At 45.4% G+C, this 20,982-nt stretch overlaps 1 protein-coding gene across 5 annotated transcripts in view; it reads left to right on the top strand.

Moving 5' to 3' along the window:
- The first annotated feature begins 3,972 nt into the window (after positions 1 to 3,972).
- TNK2 (tyrosine kinase non receptor 2) overlaps positions 3,973 to 20,982 on the top strand; it is a 106,837-nt gene continuing 89,827 nt past the window's right edge. For 2 of the 5 annotated variants that reach the window (XM_087933692.1, XM_087933689.1), the window contains exon 1: positions 11,576 to 12,092. In XM_087933692.1, coding sequence (XP_087789818.1) covers positions 12,084 to 12,092 — 9 coding nt within the window. In that variant the 5' untranslated portion in view covers positions 11,576 to 12,083. Of the gene's footprint in view, positions 4,710 to 6,222; positions 6,465 to 11,562; positions 12,093 to 17,165; positions 17,187 to 20,982 lie in introns of those variants that run through there. The other 3 variants (XM_087933687.1, XM_087933693.1, XM_087933691.1) reach the window with 3 other exon arrangements.

The following is a 20,982-nucleotide window of genomic DNA, read 5'->3' as shown; positions in this document are numbered from 1 at the left end:
GGAAGTGGCATCTTTACTCAGGCCTGGCATCTATCTTTTGCCTGGGCATAAATCGAAAAAATTGGTGGGGGGGGGCAAAGCAAAGAATATTGGGGGGGTTGAGACCCCCCAATAATGCATGCCAGTTCTGGTATTTGCCCCACCTGCCATTAGCCACCAGACATAACCAACCAGGTTTTCCCAGGTTGGCATGAGGTTTTTTTGCTGGCTGGCGCGTCGGGCTGAGTCATTCAGCTCTGCAGTGCACAAAATGTACGAGCTAAAATTAGAAATTAAAAAAAAAAAGCGCTCTACACACATACATACAGTTAGTTAGTCCTCGACTTACAAGTTGCCCCAATTGTTAGGGAAAATACACCTGGTATTCCATAGTGGCCTGGTTGGATCGACCCTGAGGCCTCTACCTCGTGAGCCCCCCAGACCCCCGTGGTCATAGGAGGCCAAACCCATTATGAGGTAAAGCGAAACCTCGATTCGAGCTGGCACAGGAGACGACCCCGGATATTTAAATATTTAATATTTAAGTGGAAGGGCATATTGGGTAAAGAGTAGGAATGTCCAGGCCGATCACCTTGTGGCAAGGTTCCATGCAGAAAATCCAACGAAGCCTGCAATAAATTTGTTTTCTTTTTGTGTTGTACGCTCCAAGAAGTGAGGGGAGCCGAATGTCAACTCATGAAACATTTCTATGGCTGTTTTAGAGTTGCTGACGACGACAGTGGAGCCCAACCTTTCTCTTGTTCAGTGAAACCTTCATCGCATTTGAGTTTTGCCCCCTCTTAGCGGCCTTTCTTCCCACCGTTGTTAAGGGAATCGCAGGTATTCAGGGAGCAACCCGGTCATTGAGTGAACCTGGCTTTCCCCGCATGGACTCTGCTTGTCATAAGGTCGCAAAAGGGGATCACATGACAACCTCCCCGGGGACACTGCGACCGTCATAAATACAAGTCAGTTGATCACGTGGCCACAGGGATGCTGTGGTGGTCATTAATTGTGAAAAATGGTCATAAGTCATTTTTCCCGGTGGCGTTGCAACTTTGAACGGTCACTAGAGTTAGTCCGCGATTTACAACCGTTCGTATAATGACTGTTCAAAGTTACAACGGCACTGGAAAAAGTGGTGGCTGTTTTTCATACTGAACGATGGTGGCAGCCTCCCCGTGGTTACATGATCCAAATTCAGAGGCTTGGCAACCAGCTCATACTTATGACTGTCGCAGTGTCCCGGAGTCACATGATTCCCACTTGTGACCTTCTGGCAAGCAAAGTCAACGGGGAAGCCAGATTCACTTAACGACTGTGTGATTCACTTAACACTGCAGCGGTTCACTTAACAAGGCAGCAGTTCACTTAACATGGCAGTGGCTCACTTAACACGGCAGCAGTTCACTTAACGCAGCAGCGGTTCACTTAACATGGCAGCAGTTCACGTAACACTGCAGTGAGTCACTTAACACAGCAGCGGTTCACTTAATATGACAGTGGTTCCCTTAACACAACAATGGTTCACTTAGCACTGCAAGTGGTTCATTCACTTAACACGGCAGTGGTTCACTTAACCCAGCAGTGGTTCACTTAACACGGCAGTGGCTCACTTAACCCAGCAGTGGTTCACTTAACGTGGCAGCAGTTCACTTAACGCAGCAGTGGTTCACTTAACACGGCAGCAGCTCACTTAACACAGCAGCAGTTCACATAACACTACAGTGATTCACTTAACACAGCAGCGGTTCCCTTAACATGGCAGTGGTTCGCTTAACACAACAATGGTTCACTTAGCACTGCAAGCGGTTCATTCACTTAACCCGGCAGTGGTTCACTTAACATGGCAGTGGCTCACTTAACCCAGCAGTGGTTCACTTAACACGGCAGTGGCTCACTTAACCCAGCAGTGGTTCACTTAACATGACAGTGGTTCGCTTAACACAACAATGGTTCACTTAGCACTGCAAGCAGTTCATTCACTTAACACGGCAGTGGCTCACTTAACATGGCAGCAGTTCACTTAACACGGCAGCGGTTCACTTAACACGACTATGGTTCCCTTAGCACTGCAAGCGGTTCATTCACTTAACACGGCCGCGGTTCACTCAATGGTGCCAAGAAAGGTCATAAGATGGGGCAACGCTCACTCAACCACTGCCTTGCTTAATGGAAGTTGCAGTGGCAAGGCGAGGACAAGCCGTTCCCATCATGGTTTGTCGTGGCTAAACTGGGAGGAGATTATTCCGTTGGGATTGCAAGGCCCAGTCTCCCCAGCTCAAAGCCGCTCCAGAGGATGATGGTTTGTCTGAAGAATTTCAACGTGGTCTGATTTAAGAGAGGTCACACATTGTATTTTTTGCACAGGAACCCTAGAAATACAGGAAAGGAAACTTTCTCACACGCCTGAGATCCTCGTTACATCGGGGTGGGGGATCCTTGCATACCCTGTGCTAAACTCAGTGTTATGTTGGTTAGTTCTGTCACACCAAGGTGGGAAAAAACGAAGCTAGTCGGCAGGTTAGGGGACAACACAGCTTAATTTTTCTCCCCGGTGTTGGCTTGAGTTGCACGAATGCAGCCCCAGAGAAAGGCGGGAGTTTGTCGTGTGTGTGTGTGTGTGTGTGTGTGTGTGTGTGTGTGTGTATTTGTATTTGTGTGTGTGTGTGTGTGTGTTGAGCTGGTGGAAGGAAGCAACCACATTGTGTTTGCAATGACCGTTATCAGCCTTGGTGGGAGATTCCTTTCCCACACAATGCAACTTTCGTCCTTCAAGGACAGGATGTCCGGTATTCCTCGGCCAGCCGGCAAGGACGATGGAGCGATAGTAAGTCGGGTGGGAAGCAAGTCCTCCCTCTGGCCCGGCCTGGCTGTGCCCACAGTTTACTCAGATAATCAGAGTTGGAAGGGACCTTTGTAGGTCATCTAGTCCAACCCCCGTCCAAGCAGGAGACCCTACACCATTTCTGACAAATGGCAGTCCAGTCTCTTCTTGAAAGGCTCAAATGGTGGCACTCCTACAACTTCCTTCAACGAGGTTCATCCCTAACAGATTAATAGAGTTGGAAGGGACCTTGTAGGTCATCTAGTCCAACCCGCTACCCAAGCAGGACACCCTACACTATTCTTGACAGATGGGTGTCCATTCTCTTGAAAGCCTCCAGGGATGAAGCTCCCACAGCTTCCGAAGGCAACTTCTGTTCCATGGATGGATTGTTCTCCCTGTCAGAAAGTTTCTCCTTATTTCCAGGTTGAATCCTTGTTCAGTTTCCATCCATTATTCCTCGTCTGGCCTACAGGAGCTTTAGAAAATAGCTTGAAGAGGGGTGCAGATTTTTTAAAATTAATTTTTTTTATTTTATTTTTATTACAAACATGTCTTCCTCCATTTGACAATGTGTCATCTGAATACAATTATCTCGTGCAATACAGTTGGTATTTACAATCATATTCATTACATTCATATTATTTTCTAACCTTACATTAATATACTTAACATCCCTATCCCTTTACTCCTTTTCTTTGCTTATTTACTTCTATTAGGTTATCTACTATACCTCAACATACTTAACTAATCCATTAACTATATCTAGCTTTCATATTTTTTTTTCTCTAACAATTGATAAAATAATCCCCGTACCATATATAATATTCAGTTTGCTCTTTTTCTTTAATGGCAAGTGTTAATCTATTCATTCCTGCACATTCTAGTATTTTCCTAATCCCATTTTCTCCAACAGGAATCTGTTCCCTTTTCCAATTTTGAAGAAATACAATTCTCACTGAAGTTAGCACAAAACAGGGGTGCAAATTATGGGCACGTGGATTATTGCTTCCGTGGGTGGATTTGGTCCCTGCAGATTGATGGCGCGCGCGCGCACACACACACACACAAAATCAGACACACACAGGTCAGGGTTAATTAATACAGGTAGTCCTCGACTTAACGACCACGATTGAGCCAAAATCCCCGTTGCTAAGGGAGAGACAGTTGTCAAGTGAATTTCGCCCCGTTTTACTATCGTTCTCACTGCAGCCGTTCAATGAATCCCTGCGGTCGTTAAAACAGTTGCGAAGTGAATCTGACTTTCTCCGTTGATTTCGCTTGTCAGAAAGTCGCAAAAGGGAATCGTGTGTGAGACACACACACACACAATCACACACACACGGGGACGTTGCGACCGTCATAAACACGAGCCAGGTCACCGAGGGTCCCGAATTTTGATCGCATCACTGCGGGGATGCAACGATTCTAAGTGTTGAAAAACGGAGGGATTAGCCAACGTTGTAACGTTGAACGGCCGCTCAACGAGCCGTTGTAAGTCGAGGGCTACCTGTCAGCTCCTTCTGGCATACACAGCGGTGGTGGCGTGACTCTTAATTCCTCCACTGCATAACTGAAAGCGAGGTCTCGGCGTCCCTCTTGATTGCTGCAGAGTTTTATCTTGGCCTCAACAACACGCCTGCGGTCTGCTCTCTTACGATCCCTTTCTCAATTTCCCCTTTCGCTCTTCCTCTCCGTCTTCCTGTTCGGGTCAAGGCTGTAGCGCTTTCTTGCCTCTGTGTTCGCGCTTAAATCTGTTGCATGCTTGTCCTCCGGGCAGCTTTGATCTGGATTTAACGGAGATGAAGGAGTCTGGATTCCCACATCCCCCTCGTGCCGAACAGCCGACCGGCGTGCGGATGAGACACATGGACCTCGTGATCCGGGCCTAGGGGTTTTCGTGGTAAGGCCGCTGCTGCCCGGAGCTCACCCCGCTTGGGACCGCATGGTTTTCCTCTCTGCAAAGCTTCGGGTTCAACCGAGGCTTCTTTCTGCTAAATTTTAATTTTTCTTTAGGCAGTCCTTGAGTTTACAACCGCCAGTGAGCCCAACATTCCCGTTGCTAAGCGAGACATTCGTTAAGTGATTTTTGCCCCATCGTACGGCCTTTCTTGACCCAGGGGGTTAAGTGAATCATTGCGGCCATTAAGCGAGTCACAAGGTCTTTAAGTGAATCTGGCTTCCCTGTTGATTTTACTGGTCGGAAGTTCGCAAAAGGGGAATCGCCTGATCCCAAGATGCCACACTCGTCATAAATGTGAGTCAGTGGCCAAACATGATTTTTTTAAAAAAAAAATATATTTATTCAACATTTGTAAAATTAAAAACATGTATATACATCTTACAGCATTGTTTGAGCAATAGATACACTTGTACTTCCCTTCTGATAGCGTGTTACACATTGTCATAATAACTCCTTCGTCCTTTTAAACTCTATATATGTATACGTATAGTATAGTTTATTTACACGTCATCCTTATTTTTAAAATGTTGCCAAGTCATCAAATATCACCTTTTCTTTAGCCAGTCGTACCATGTTTTGTAATATTCACTGTCTGGATTATTGTTTAGTAATTTAGTTGATCTATCCATTTCGGCCCATTCATGGATCTTATTGATTATCATATTTTCTGAAGGGGTCGTAGCCAATTTCCAATTTTGAGCAAAACTTATTGTGGCTGCTATTATAATATGCAAAATCAAATATTGGTACTTCTTTTTCATATTTGGCCCTAGCGAGCCTAATAAAAAAAAATTTCCGGTTCGAATTTTACTTTCTGTTTTGTTCTTTCCTCTATCCAAATTCTAATTTTTTCCCCAAAATTTTCATGCATGGGAGCAAATCCACCACATGTGGAAATAAGTTCCCTGACTGTAATTACATTTCCAGAAATTGGGTGTCATGTTGTGGGGAACATTTTGGCTCGCCAGCGAGGCTAGCCAAGTGTCTGAATTTTGATCACTGTGGCTGTGGTCGTAAGCGTGAATAACGGTCATAAGTCACCCTATTATTTTTTTGCAACCTTCTGACAAGCAGGGAAGCCCAATTCACTTAATGACCGTGGTACTCTCACTTAACAACGGCAGCAATTCCCTTAATGACAGTGGCAAGAAAGTTCGTAAAACGGGGCAAACCCCACTTCATGAAATGTCTCTCTTAACCACAGAAACGTTGGACTCAATGGCAGTCATAGTCCAGGACCCCTAGTAAAACTGAGGACTAGAAACTTGAAAGCCGCCAGTGCGTTTGTCTCATTTCACAAACACTGGGGAAACCAAACCAGTCTCTCCTTCCTGCGTTTTTCCCAGTGTTTATTTTTTATTTTTTTGTCCCCAGTGGACTTCCAAATTGGTACAACCTCGCGGCATCCCGTTGTGGCACGCGTGCCCCAGACCTTTCTGTTTCTTCTCTGCAGGTTTGGAAGGATCCCTGCGTTGGGACGGCGTTGGTCTGAGATCCGTGAAGATGGCTGAAATCTGAACCCTCCCTCTTCGCCGATTCCTCGGGGTGGTGGCCTTATACTTTATGACATTATTATATTTCGACACTCCGCCCCACCCCGATAATTGCAGAGAAGGAAGCCCGGTGGACATGCAACTAGGAGAAGAAGCAGCGGCACCTTGAGAAGGGAAGATGATTCGCGGCGCACGACTTCAGGTAGGACGACCTTCCCACCTGCGCATCGGTGTTCGTGTGTTGATCTCCAGATCAGGGTGGGCTTCAAAAATTTTAAGAAGGGGTTCTCGGCCTGGTTTGCTGGGTGGGCTGGCCTAGTCGGCCTCCTGCACCAAGCGTGGCGGGGGAGGCGTTTTTGTCCTCCCCGTGTTCCGGAGGCTTTCCTGTGCTTTTTATCTCGGCCTGCTCTCTTACGATCCCTTTCTCAATCTCTCAAACTCAGAGAGGAACCATAAACTAGAGATATTTCCATGCTTTGTTTCCGGCACTTGCCCGTACGCATGTCCGTCCTCTTATCCAGTTGTCACAGCTGCAGCCCATGAAGGGGATCAGGGCCCTTTCCTCCCCCGTAGACCATGCCATTCATGTTGCTCCCTTCTCTGTTCCTCCCTGTGTGCCCTAGGATGGAGAGAGGATGGGCCTGGGTCCTCCTCTGACTGCCCAGCTGGCCTCTGCTCTTCCACAACTTCCGGAGCCACACTTCTACTCCCTGTCGGATGTTCCTCCTCTCCCTCCCAAGTCCAAACAAGGGCATGACACTTCATCCTTTCACTCTCCGTTGTTTGTTTCCAGCCTTCCGGAGCCTCCTGGAGGCCCTGCACTTATCTGGGATCCAAAACGGGCCATGTGGGGACACCTGAGAGGGGTGGGCGTGGCCAGCCAGGGGTGGGATTTGCCAGTTAGACCGAACCGGAGTAAACCGGTAGTAGCCCCAGCCCTGCTCCAGATGTTTGCAGCAGCTGGATTTCACATTGTATTTATTTTCTGGATCCCATTGGCAGGCTGGGCTGGAGTTCACGGCCATAATTCAGCCTCAGATTTCCGTGGCGGAGCGAGACAGTTGTTAAGTAAGTTTTTGACTCATTTAATGACTGGGTGGTTGTCTTAAGTCCGTTCAGGTAATCACTGCGGTTAAGTCAAGTCACACGGTCTTTAAGGGAATCAGGCTTCCCTGGTGACTTTGTCAGAGGGTCAGTAAAGGGGATTGTGCGACACTCCGGGACACTGCAACTGTCATAAGTGTGAGTTGGTTGTCCGGTGTCCAAATTTTGATCACCTGGCCACGAGGATTCTGCAATGACCTTAAGTGTGAAAAAGGGTCATAAGTTGCTTTTATCAGTGCTGTTGTAGGCTTGAACGGTCACTAAACAAATTGAGGAATGCCCATAGTTGGTAAAAAATCCTTTGTATTTGATCGATCGATTGATTGATTTCTTTCTTCCCTCCCTTTCCCCTTCCTTTCTTCCTGTCTTTTTTTTCTTTCTCTCTCTTCCTTCCTTTCCCTACTTCCCCTAACTTCCTTTTCCTTCATTTCCTTTCCTCTTTCTTTCTTCTTTCCTCCCTCCCTTTCTTTTTCCTTCTTTCCTTCCTTCCTTTTTCTTTCCTCCCTCCCTTTCCCCTCACTTCCTTCCTCTTTCTTTTTTCTTTCTTTCCTCCTTTCTTTTCTTTTTCTTCTTTCCTCCCTTTTTTCCTTCCCGCCTTCCTTTTTCTCTCCTCCCTCCCTCCCTCCCTCCCTCCCTTCCTTCCTTCCTTCCTTCCTTCCTTCCTTTCTTTTTCTCTTTTCCTCTTTCCTTCCTTACTTTCCCTCACTTCTTTTCCTGTTTCTTTTTTCTTTCTTTCCTCCTTTCTTTTCTTTTTCTTCTTTCCTCCCTTTTTTCCTTCCCGCCTTCCTTTTTCTCTCCTCCCTCCCTTTCCCCTTCCTTCCTTCCTTCCTTCCTTTCTTTCTTTTTCTCTTTTCCTCTTTCCTTCCTTACTTTCCCTCACTTCCTTTCCTGTTTCTTTTTCTTTCTTTCCTCCTTTCTTTTCTTTTTCTTCTTTTCTCCCTCCCTCCCTTTCTTTTCCTTCCTTCCTTTTCCTTTCCTCCCTCCCTTTCCCCTCACTTCCTTCCTCTTTCTTTTTCTTTCTTTCCTCCTTTCTTTCTTTTTCTTCTTTCCTCCCTTTTTTCCTTCCCCTTCCTTTTTCTCTCCTCCCTCCCTTCCTTCCTTCCTTCCTTCCTTCCTTTCTTTCTTTTTCTTTTCCTCTTTCCTTCCTTACTTTCCCTCACTTCCTTTCCTGTTTCTTTTTCTTTCTTTCCTCCTTTCTTTTCTTTTTCTTCTTTCTCCCTCCCCCTTTCTTTTTCCTTCCTTCCTTTTTCTTTCCTCCCTCCCTTTCCCCTCACTTCCTTCCTCTTTCTTTTTTCTTTCTTTCCTCCTTTCTTTTCTTTTTCTTCTTTCCTCCCTTTTTTCCTTCCCGCCTTCCTTTTTTTCTTTCCTCCCTCCCTTTCCCCTCACTTCCTTCCTTCCTTCCTTCCTTCCTTCCTTCCTTCCTTCCTTCCTTCCTTCCTTCCTTTCTTTCTTTCTTTTCCTCTTTCCTTCCTTACTTTCCCTCACTTCCTTTCCTGTTTCTTTTTTCTTTCTTTCCTCCTTTCTTTTCTTTTTCTTCTTTTCTCCCTCCCTTTCTTTTTCCTTCCTTCCTTTTCCTTTCCTCCCTCCCTTTCTCCTCACTTCCTTTCCTCTTGCTATCTTTCTTTTTTCTTTCCTTTCCCGTGGTAAGTTCGACGGCCAGTGCTAAGTCGCTTTTATCAGCCCCATTGTAACTTTGAACGGCCACTAAACGAACGTTTTGTAAGTCAAAGACAACCTGTAATGTAGAATACTGGGAAGGAAACTCACAAATGAACATAGATTCTTAACTTTGAGGATTGTTGGAGGAACAGATTTTGTTCCCCAGATCTCAAGTGAGAGATCCGCTCTCCAGGATCCATTTCCGCACTCCAGTCTGGGCAGAAGAAGTAGAAACACCCTGGATTTGGTGGGGTTGATCCTAGCCAGGTTTGGGGCCGGATATCCCTCCTTGGCAGAGTTATATGATGCCACTGTTAATTTATTTACGAGATTTGTCTACTCAGCCTGAAACCAAATCAGGTTCGGGGCCATTTACATCTAAAATGTAATGCACAGTCGATACGGCAATTGATTAAAATCGCAGCCCCAAATTGGTTTGCAATTCAACGAAACATTAAAAGCAACAAAACAAGATTTATTGTGGCTGGAAGCCACCGGTGAATGTCAAAGCAGGGATGTCTTGCTTTCTTCCAATTGCACAGCACCGTCAAGAGTTGGAAGGGCCCTTAGAGATCTTCTAGTCCATCCTCCTCTGCTCAGGAAACCAGGGACTTCTCAGGCTGTTGTGCGTAGGTAGTCCTTGACGTACGACCACAGTTGGGCGTTGCAGAACTTGCATGGATAAGCAAGGCGGTGGTTAAGCAAACCACGCCCCAATTTTACAACCTGAGCAAACGCCTGCAGTTCTTAAGTGAATCATGTCGTAAAGTTGAACCTGACTCTCCTCCCGTTGAGTTCGCTTGTTGAAAATTGGCTGGGAAGCTTGTAAATTGCGGTCATGTAACCCAGAACAATGCAATAACAGAGGGAGTCCTCACACTTAAGACGGCCGTAGCTTCTTCATGGTCACTTCCATCAAAAGGCAGGCGCCAGGGTCATGTAATCATCATTTATGGCCTACGCAGATGACTTGCATTGTGCAAAGTCCATGGGGGAAGCCGGAGGTAGTGAGTTCTAGTCCTGCCTTTGGTAGAAAAACAGGCTGGGTGACTTTGGGCCGATGACCAGGAGACGGTGAGTTCTAGTCCCGCCCTAGGCATGAAAGCCAATTGGGAGACTTTGGGTGAATCACCAGGAGACGGTGAGTTCTAGTCCTCCCTTTGGTAGAAAAACGAGCTGGGTGACTTTGGGCCAATGACCAGGAGACGGTGAGTTCTAGTCCCGCCCTAGGCATGAAAGCCAATTGGGAGACTTGGGGTGAATCACCAGGAGACGGTAAGTTCTAGTCCCCTCTTTGGTATAAAAATGGGCTGGGTGACCTTGGGCCAGTCCCTCCCCTCTTCCTCCCCCTTTCTCTCAGCCCAGTCTACCTCACAGGATCGTTGTTATTGGGGAAATTGGAGGAGGAAATTATATGTACACCACTTTTGAGTCCTTTGCAAAAATAATACAGGCAAGATGTAAACAAACTTAGCTAGCTACATAGGGGCGATCCTCAAGTTTCAATAGTTCATTTCATGACTGTTCAAACTTACAACAGCACTGAAAAAATGACTTAGGACCACTTTTCATACTTACGACCATTGCAGCCTCCCCTTGGCCACGTGATCAAAATCCAGCCACTTGGCAACTGCCTCGTATTTATGACGGTTGCAATATTCTTGGAGTCATGTGATCCTCTATATTTGCGAACTTCTGGCCAGAAAAGTCCATGGGGGAAACAGATTCACTTAACGCCTGGTTGACTCACTTAATGGCAGTGATTCCCTTGACCACGGTGGCAAGAATAGAATAGAATAAACATTGGAATGAAGAATAGAATAGAATAGATATTAGAACGTAGAATAGAATAGAATGTAGGAATAAGAATAGAATAGAAACAGAATAGAATGTAGGAATAAGAACAGAACAGAACAACAGAACAGAATAGAATTCTTTATTGGCCAAGTGTGATTGGACACACAAGGAATTTCTCTTTGGTACATAAGCTCTCAGTATACAAAAAGAAAAAATAAAATACATTCATCAAGAATCATAAGATATACAACACTTAGTAATAGTCATAGGTTACTAATACGCAATCAAACCATACTAGGAAAACAAATAAAACAATATAAATTGTAAAGATACAAGCAACACGGTTATAATCCTAAGTGGGAAGAGATAGGTAATAAATAGGAAGGATGAGAAGAAGAATAGTAATACAGTCTTACTAAGTAGTTTGACAGTGTTATGGGAATTAGTTGTTAATTAAGTCAGAAATGGTGTAGTAGGGTCTCCCGCTTGGGTGTGGTGTTGGACTAGATGGCCTCCAAGGGTCCCCTTCTAACTCCTGTTATTCTATATCCTCGGTTGCGCGCTTTCGCCCTGCAGGCCGGACAAGCCAACTCTTTCTTACCTGGGTTTGCATCCCTTGTGAATTGGGAGGCGACAGGTGACACCCAAAGGGGGAGGGGCCTCCAGCAGGCCCCACCCACCCCCAAGCTGGCAGCTCCGCTACGTACGTTCCCTCCCTCTCTCCCTTCCTCCCTCCCTCCTTTGCCCAGGGAAAACCCAGCCTCCGCCTGTCTGCTGACGTCGCTGTTTTTCCGGGGTTTGTTGCAAATCCGGAGCCGGGCATTTTGCAGTTTTCCAAGGATTTGGTTCCCCGTGCAATGCCAGGCGGGGGTGCCCATCGGTCTGCTGTGCCGGGATTAACACCCCAGAAGGAGTTCTAGCGTGTGTGTGTTTGTGAGGTGTGTTTACAACCCCCGGGGAAAGTCCCCTGCACACCCACCCACCCGCCGACTGGCAAACTCCTGGTGAGGCTGCAAGGCCGGACTACTGCCCACCCGCGTTGCTAAGCAACCAGTGGTCACCTTCGTCCCTGCATGCCAGGATGGGTGAAGTCATGGTCATGTGACCGGCTGGCCAATTGGGAGCAAGGCAGCCTTGGCTGGTTGGGCGAGAGAGACCGGAGAGAGAGAGAGAGAGAGAGAGGAAAGAGGAACTTCTGGCCAGATGTGCGGGACGACGGGCGGGCGGCCACCTGCGCCGTAAATCCAGCCCTCTGGAAGGGATGCAAATGGTGAGTCGAAGCAAAGAGAGGCAGGAGGCGAGGCTGGCCGCGGGGAAAGGCTGCCTTTGCCCCCTTTTTCGCCAGGTGCGGGAGTCGCAAACCAGTTGCACCTGCTGGGCACCTGCCTTGTGTTTCCCCCATCCTCCAGGACGGGCCAGGATGTCGACAGTTCCCCCCCAAGACGGATACAAGGAGAAGCCCCGAAAGAATCGGTGGTTGGTAGTGCACCATGGGTCCCCGCCCGCTAGAGATCCGTGCAGCACCTAGGGAGTTCCAGAGCTGTGGAAAATCAAAGAGTCCGGCCCGTGGGGGTTGGCACAAAGAATAGAATAGAATAGAATTATTTTATTGGCCAAGCCTGATTGGACACACAAGGAATTTGTCTGTTTTCGGTGTGCATAAAAATAAGAAATAAAAAAATACATTCGTCAAAAATTCTAAGGTACAACACTTAATACCGGTAAGTAGTCCAAGGGTGCAAATAAGCAATCAAATCGTACTAGGAAACGTAATCATAAGCGATCAAATCAAACCAAATTCTACTAGTAAACAGTCCATTTTTAAAAAAAATCGTAAGGATACAAAGCCACCAAATTCCTTTCATGCGGTCCTAAGTGGCAGGAGATGGGTGAAAGGAAGGATGAGAAGAGGAATAGTTAACAGCAAGGATTCTCCAAACTTGGCCACTTTGAGACTTATGGACTTCAACTCCCAGAATCCCCCAACCAGACGTGTCTCTTTCTTACCTGCCAAAGTGGAGAGAGATTGCAGAGGAAGGGATCACAAGAGAGCAAGCTATGCTGGCTGGGGAATTCTGGGAGTTGAAGTCCACAAGTTCTGAAAGTGGCCAAGTTTGGAGACCTCTGGTAATAGTAATAGTAATGCAGACTTAGTAAATAGTTGGACAGTGTTAAGGGAAATGTTTGTTAAAGGGGTCAAGTAGTGGGGTTTAAATTGAAATTGGAGAAGCCAGGACACACAGAGACATACCCACAAATGCAGAGACACAACAGATACACGCAAACGTAGGTGGGGTGTGGTTATTATTATTTTTTGCACGTTCCAACTTTGCTGGGAGAAGTTGGGGACCGCAAAGTGTTGCAGGCATCAGTTTCACACACCCTGTTGTCACCTACGTTGCGGGGTTCTCCCTGCGAAAGATACCTCTTCAGGTTGGCACGAGTGACCAGGGTTAACGCCATCCTATGCATGATGTGTGAGACGTCCCACGCGTTCTCTTCCTTGGATAGTGTGGTTTGTGCATTTTTACCCCGCTTCTTTTTTTTTAACCAGTTATACCATATATTCCATATTGTGAAATATTGTCTTGGCAACTTTTAAGGCTGGTGGACTTCAACTCCCAGAATTCCTCAGCCAGCCATGCCTCTTCCTTATTCTCCTATCCCCTCCAAAGAGGAGAGATTGTAGAGGAAGGGATTACAAGAGAGTAAGCCGTGCTGGCTGAGGAATTCTGAGAGTTGAAGTCCACAAGTCTTAAAAGTTGCCACGATTGGAGACTGTGTTGGGATTGGGATGTTGTGCACATCCCTTCATTTGGGGGGAGCAGTGTACAGGTCGTCCTCGACTTACGACCACAATTGAACCCGGTGTTTCTGTTACTAAGCGAGACCTTGGTATGAAAGTGAGCTTTGCCCAATGTTACGGCCTTTCGTGCCTCGGTCGCGAAGTGAATCCTTCAGTTATTAAATGAATAAGCTGGTTGTTAAGTGAAATCTGGCTTCCCCGTTGACTTTGCTTGTCGGATCACGTAACCCCCGGGGCACTCCGCGACCGTCATAAGTATGAGTCGGTTGCCAAGCATCCCATGATCATGTGCAAACAATGCTGCAGAGGTCGTAAGTGTGAGAAATGGGTCATCAGTCCCTTTTTGGGAACTTTGGATGGTCACTAAAGGAATTGTCGTAAGTCGAGGTCTGTATTGTGTGAAAGGAACCACTAAGCATCTTGAACGTGATCTTTTGGCTCAATTCCCACGATTCTACATGCAATGTGGATGACATGAACAATGGCCTACCTTACAAGGATGTTGTGATCCTAACTGAGATCTGGCCAGCTAGCGCTTGAACCATTCATAATGAAGCTGCTCTTCCGAATCACGGCAAATTTCGCTTGATCCAGGATGTAACTTGTCTGAATGCTGGCTAGTTCAAACCAGCTTGAGGACAAAGCAGAGATAGTCCTCGACCTACAACAGCGAGCAAAATTTCATTGGCCAAGCAAGCCGTTGTTAAATGAGTTTTGTGCCCTTTTTTTATCATGGTGGTTAAGCGGATCGCAGTTGTTAAGCGAACCGTGTGCCGCTAAGCGAATCTGGCATCCTTTGACTTTCCTTTGGGGGAGGGGTTGGAAGAAGCCGTCCGGGAAGGTCGCAAATGGAGGTCACGTGACTTTGGGACGCTTGAACTGTCGTAAATATAAGCCGGTTGCCAGGCGTTCTAATTTGGGTCGTGTGATTGGAAATTGCTGCAACGGTCATTAAGTGTGAGGACTGTAAGCGGAGTCCCGTCTTTCAGTGCCGTTGTAACTTCGAATGGCCGCTAAAGGAATGGTTATAAGTGGAGGACCGCCTGTGGGTCTCGTGTGGACAACCTGTTTGCTTCTGGTTGTGTATTTGTGTCGTTGTAAAGTTTGAAGGTGCTGTGTTTTTCTCTCTTAAACTTAGTACTTTCTTTTTTTTTGGACAATAGATTTTTATTGTTTTCCACCAGTACAAATCTTAATTAAATTTTCAACAGCATATACTATTATTTTAAATTTCTATCATCTATTCATACATATCACTTACACATATTACCTTTATTTACATTTACTATCATTATTCATCTTTAACTGTCTTGTCTATCCATTTACTTTTTATGTATCGCTCTCTTATATTTGTTTATTTCTAATCCTTATCTCTCTTTTCTAGCGAACTGAGCAGTATTCAGATTCTTGTTTTTCTCTTATTTTTGGAGTGAGCATATCTATTTCAGCACAGTCTGGTATTTTTTGTAAAATTAATTCTTCCGTTGGGACCATCTGCTCTTTCCACACTTGCGCAGAGGCGCTGTCAATATATGTAACATTAAGTACTTTTATCTTTTTCGGATATTGTTTTTGAGGGCCGGGGGTTGGACTAGATGGCTTACAAGGTCCCTTCCAACTCTGTTAATCTGACTTTAATGAACAAAAGGACCAGGGGAGACAGGACAGCAGTCTTCCAATATTTGAGGGCAGCGGGTTGGACTAGATGACCTACAAGGTCCCTTCCAACTCTGTTATTCTATTGTCAATGAAACAGAAGTTGTGGGAGCTTCATCAATGGAAGCTTTCAAGAAGAGACCGGACTGCTATCGATCAGAAATTATGTAGGGTCTCCTGCTTGGGGCAGGGGGTTGGACTGGATGACCTCCAAGCTCCCTTCCAACTGTTATTCTCATATTCAGTGGAACAGAAGCTGCCTTCAGAAATTGTGGGAGAGAATCCCAATGGATGAAAACGTGGTAAAAAAATACTAGAATGTGCAGAATTCAATTTGATGTCCAGTGATTTCTTGTATCCAATCTCTGATTCTAGTCCAATGGATGGATGGAGAAGTGGATGGATGGATGAAGAAGTGGATGGATAAATGGATAGATAGATGGACAGACAGATGGATGAATGGATGGATAGAGGGACGGATGGATACATGGATGGATGGACGGATGGATGGTCATAAGAGGGATTGGCAGGTGGATGGACAGACAGACGGGACGGATGGCTGTATGGATAGATGGACGGATGAAGAAATGGATGGACGGACAGGTGGATGGATGGATGGATGGATGGATAGGGACGGATGGATAAATGCATGGATGGATGGACAGACAGATGGAGAGAAAGGGATTGGCGGATGGATAGATGCATGGATGGATGGACGGATGAAGGGAGGGAGAGAAAGGGATTGGCAGATGGACAGATAAATGGATGGATGGGTGGATAGAGGGACAGACGGATGGATAAATGCATGGATGGCTGGATGGACAGATGGATAAATGGGTGGATGGACAGAAAGAGGGATTGGCAGATGGATAAATGGATGGATTTCTGTAGCAGCTAATCCTCAATTTACGACCCCAGTTGAACTCTGCATTTTCTCTAGTTAAGCAAGGCAGCTTTTAACGAGTTGCACCCCATTTTACAACCATTGTTTTTGCCACCGTCGTTAAACAGATCAGCTGTTGTTAAACAAATCAGCTTCCCCATTGACTTCGCTTGTCAGCAGCCTGTTGGGAAGGTCACAAATGGCAACCCTATGCTGCAAATGGCCGTAAATGTGAGTCGGTTTGATCACGTGTCCCTGGGGATATTGACATTGTCGTAAGTATGAAAACCAGTCCCTAAGTCAACTTTTTCCAGTGCCATTGTATTTTCAAACAGCCACTAAATGATTGGTTGTAAGCTAAGGACTACTTGTGTAAGACATAGGCATATATTTTATTTTGTTTTTATTTGTTTTTATTTTATTTTTATTGTTTTATTGTTTTATTTAGTTTAGTTTTATATCCTGGGCATTTTAATGTACTTTATGGATGTTTTATAAACCACCAAGAACTGCTTGGAAATGCGGTGGGTGAATAAATAAATAGATGAATAATTTAAAAAAAAGGAGAGAATTTTTTTTTGCAATGCTTGATCCTTTCAGCCAGCGAAATAAAGAATTAGGGCCTTAAAAAGCCTGGATTGCTGTCTGCTCCCAAATGATTTAGCCTCCCTTTGCCATGAGTAGCGGGTTAGACTAGATGACCTCTGGGCGTCCCGCCCAATTCCAGGATTCTGGTGAGGAGTTGCAAGACTGGACTTGCTGCCTGATGGCTCACTGCTGATGCTCACATGCCTTGTGAGGTCCTTCGTGGTCGATGCTGGTGCATCATCCACATCCTATCACATGGGCGATGACAGCACACCTGTGGCTTGTGCAATGCGTGTGTGAAGGAGGAAGCCCTTCAAACGCCAGTTTCTCTCTCCGTGTGTGTGTGTGAACATGCTTATTAGCATTTAATCCTGGCATTTCAGCGGCTGAGAGGTGGGATCCTTCCGTTTCTGAGCTCCCCTTCCTTCCAGGTAGGAATTTCACACCTGTAATAGCCATACCTGGCCTAGTTGTGAAGGTCACCAAGGAGATTAGGAGACTGGAGGCTAAAACCTATGATATGAACCGTTGCAGGAACTGGGCCAGGCTAATCTAGGGAAGAGAAGGACCAGGGGAGACAGGATAGCAGTCTTCCAGTATTTGAGGGGGGTGGGGTGGACTAGATGACCTACCAGTTCCCTTCCAACTCTGTTAATCTGACTTTAATCTGATTTTAATGAACAAAAGGACCAGGGGAGACATGATAGACATCTTCCAGTATTTGAGGGCAGGGGGTTGGACTAGATGACCTACAAGGTCCCTTCCAACTCTTGTTATTCTGTATTCAGTGGAACAGAAGTTGCCTTCAGAAGTTGTGAGAGAGGATCCCAATGGATGAAAAATGTGATTTAAAAAATATTAGTATGTGCAGAAATGGATAGGCGAACACTTATAATTAAGGAAAAGAAAGAAACTAAAAACTTTTTGACTTGGGGCCTGTTTTATCAATGGCTAGCTGATAAAAACAGGAGCTAGAAACAGGGAAATACAGGGTAAGGATCAGTGATCTAAAGAAGGTATGCTGAGTAATAATATTAGTATCAAGCAAATAATAATATTATTACTAACACTACTATAATTAATATTGATGTAAGGAATACCATTGTAAATATTCTGATTATTATTTTCTAAAACTACTATTTGTACCCAGACAACATACTGTTCAATTGAAAATTGAATTTTTATATAAAATAAAACCTTTGAAGAAAAATAAAAGAGGAAGTTGTGGGAGCTTCATCTCTGGAAACTTTCAAGAAGAGACCGGGCTGCCATCGGTCAGAATGGCAGAAATTTCCTGCTTGAGCAGAGGGGTTGTACTAGATGACCTCCAAGGTCCCTTTCAATTCTGTTATTCTATATTAAGTGGAACAGATTGCCTTTTGGTGGAAGTAGTGGGAATTTCATCCCTGGAAACGTTCAAGAAGAGACCAGACTGCCATCGGTCAGAAATGGCATACACTCTCCTGCTTGGGGTGGAGTGGGGGGTGGGGGTTAGACTAGATGACCTACAAGGTCCCTTCGAACTCTGTTATTCTGTATCTGTACCACAACTGTTAGCAGAGCTGAGGGGTCCACGTGTTTCATTGGATAGGCAACCACAACAGATCCTGAAATTATCATTGCTAAGTGAGACATTGATGGAAATGAGTTTCGTCCTACTTTACGACTTTTCTCGCCTTGCTTGTTGACTGAATCCCTGCGGTTGATAACTCAGTAACTCGGACGCTAAGTGAATTTGTTACACGGTCAAGCCAGATGTTTTGACTGGATTCGGCCTTTTTTGTCCACCTGTCGAGTCCTTCCCCAAAGACCTGGGACCGCCAGACGTGGAAGTTGGAAGCGGATTAAATACATCGTTGCAGGATTTCAGCTCTTCCAGTCAAGCTGCCTTTCGCAATTGACCAATGGGGATTTTTTTTTTTTGTCAATGCTGGCAATGGTTATTTATTGTGGTTCCTCACACAGTCAGCCAGATGTTTAGTCTGGAGTTGGAATTTTGATCTACCTTATCGGCCCTTCCCAAGGATCTAAGATAGGCAGATGTTGGTGTGAGATGGAGTTGAAAGATCGCAAGATGTAAGTGGTTCCAGGTCAGGGCTGCCTTTTGCAATTGACTCAAGTGGCTTGCGTCAATTCCGATGGTTTGTTTTATTGGAGTCAAAAGCATCACAATTAAAATAGCAGACAAGTCGTCCTTGACTTACAGCAGTTTGTTTAGTGACCGTACAAAGTTACAACGGCACTGAAAAAAGTGACTTATGACCATTTTTCACACTTATGACGGTTGCAGCATTCCCCACAGTCACGTAAACCAAATTCGGACGGTTGGCAACTGGTTCACGTTTACGACCGTTGTGGCGTCCCAGGATCACACTGACAAGCGAAGTCCATGGGGAACCCAGATTCACTTAACAACCAGATCACTCAGTGGACAAATGCAACGATTCTCTTAACAACCGTGGCAAAAAAAAAAGGTTGTAAAATGGGGCAGAATCACTTAACAAACATTCCGCTTCGCAACGCAAATTTTGGGCTCAGTTGTGGTCGTGCCTCAAGGACGGACCTGTGCTATATGACATGAATTTTTAAACTATAAAATGCAAGGTTAAAATGTGGAAGATTGAATTCGGATCCGTCCCTGAGACCAGGGATCGACACGACTGAGTATTTGGACTCACGATTTTACATCTTTATCCTGGGACACGTATATTTGCCTTCGTTTGTGAGATTAAAATATGTACAAATTAAACAGATCTTGCCCAGAAACTAGCAACATTAATTTCTTTCTGTCCTGCTGCCTCAAATGTACACTGAATGGGAAAGAGGGAATTCTGATGGTTGCTATTGTGGTTTGTTGCACAGTCGTCCAGATGTTTAGACTGGGTTTAGCCTTTTTGTCCACCTATCGAGTCCTTCCCAAGGATCTGGGATAGCCAGATGTGGATGTTGGATTTCATCCCAGGATGTGAGCTGTTCTGAGTAAAGCTGCCTTTTGCAATTGATTGATAGCGATTTGTCAATGCCAATGGTTATTATTGTGGTTTGTTGCAGAGCCAGCCTGATTTGGCCTTTTTGTCCACTTCTTAAGTCCTTCCCAAGAACCTGGAATAGCTAGATGTGGAAGTATAAAGGTCTTATCCCAGGATGTAAGCTGTTCTGAGTAGAGCTGCCTTTTGCAATTGATTCATAGGGATTTGTCAATGCCGATGACTATTGTGGTTTGTTGTACAGTTAGCCAGTTGGATTTGCCATTTTTGTCCACCTCTTAAATCCTTCCCAAGGAACTTGGGACAGCCAGATGTTTAATAATATCAAAGGTATTGTTGCAGGATGTCAGTTGTTTCCAGTCAAGCTGCCTTTTGCAATTGATCGAAGGCAATTCTGTCAATGCCAAAGATGTTCAAATGGTCTCTGGTTATTTTCCGATGGCACCCAAGATTCTTATCACTACCAATATTCTCTTTGCCTTATGATTATTTAAACGGTACGTGGTTCAGCAGGAAAAAGTAGCTTGGGGTTGTTTTTTTTAAGTTGCCATGCATTAATACCCGTTTTCTCCCCCTCTTTTCAAAACCGCTTTCCATAAAACTTTCTCCCAGGCATTTTTCTAATTTTGTGGTCCGTGGGCTTTTGCTTACACTTGAAAAATGAACTAATATATTTTAATTTCTTTGGATTCCCCCCACCACCACACACCATGTTTTTCCAAAAATAAGACCCTGTCTTATTTTTATTTTATTTTTTTGCCACCAAAAAAAGACACCAGGTCTTATTTTCAGGGGACGTCATCCACTGACAAACTTCACTTGTGCGCATCACCTCCTGGCCTCCTTTTCTCTGTCAGAGGCCTTCAGGAGCTGCTTCTTCTACAGCTAGCAAAGCTTTCCTGAAGGCCTCTGCAGCCGATAGGATCGATCCTGAGCTTTGTTCTCAGCTACTACAGAGGCCTTCAGGAAAGCCTGGCCAGCCTTGCTGGCTGCAGAAGAAATGGACCAGCCAGGCAGGTGTTGGAGGGTGCGAGGCCTGGCTACACCTGTCCAAAGGTAAGTAGTAGGGCAGCTCCACCTCCCCTCATCCTCACCCTAGTTTAATTTCTACCCGTCCACTCTGGAGTGGGTGGGATCTTAATTAGGTCTTATTTTGGGGGGTAGGTCTTACATTGGGCACATGTGTAAAAAAAAAAAATCAAGATAGGTCTTCCTTTCGGGGTAGGTTGTATTTTCAGGG

The sequence above is a fragment of the Pseudonaja textilis genome, chromosome 4 (assembly GCF_049901715.1).
Source record: "Pseudonaja textilis isolate UNSWEBS1 chromosome 4, rPseTex1.2, whole genome shotgun sequence".
In the NCBI taxonomy this organism is placed as follows: domain Eukaryota; kingdom Metazoa; phylum Chordata; class Lepidosauria; order Squamata; family Elapidae; genus Pseudonaja; species Pseudonaja textilis.
This window is presented reverse-complemented; position numbering and strand designations above follow the sequence as displayed.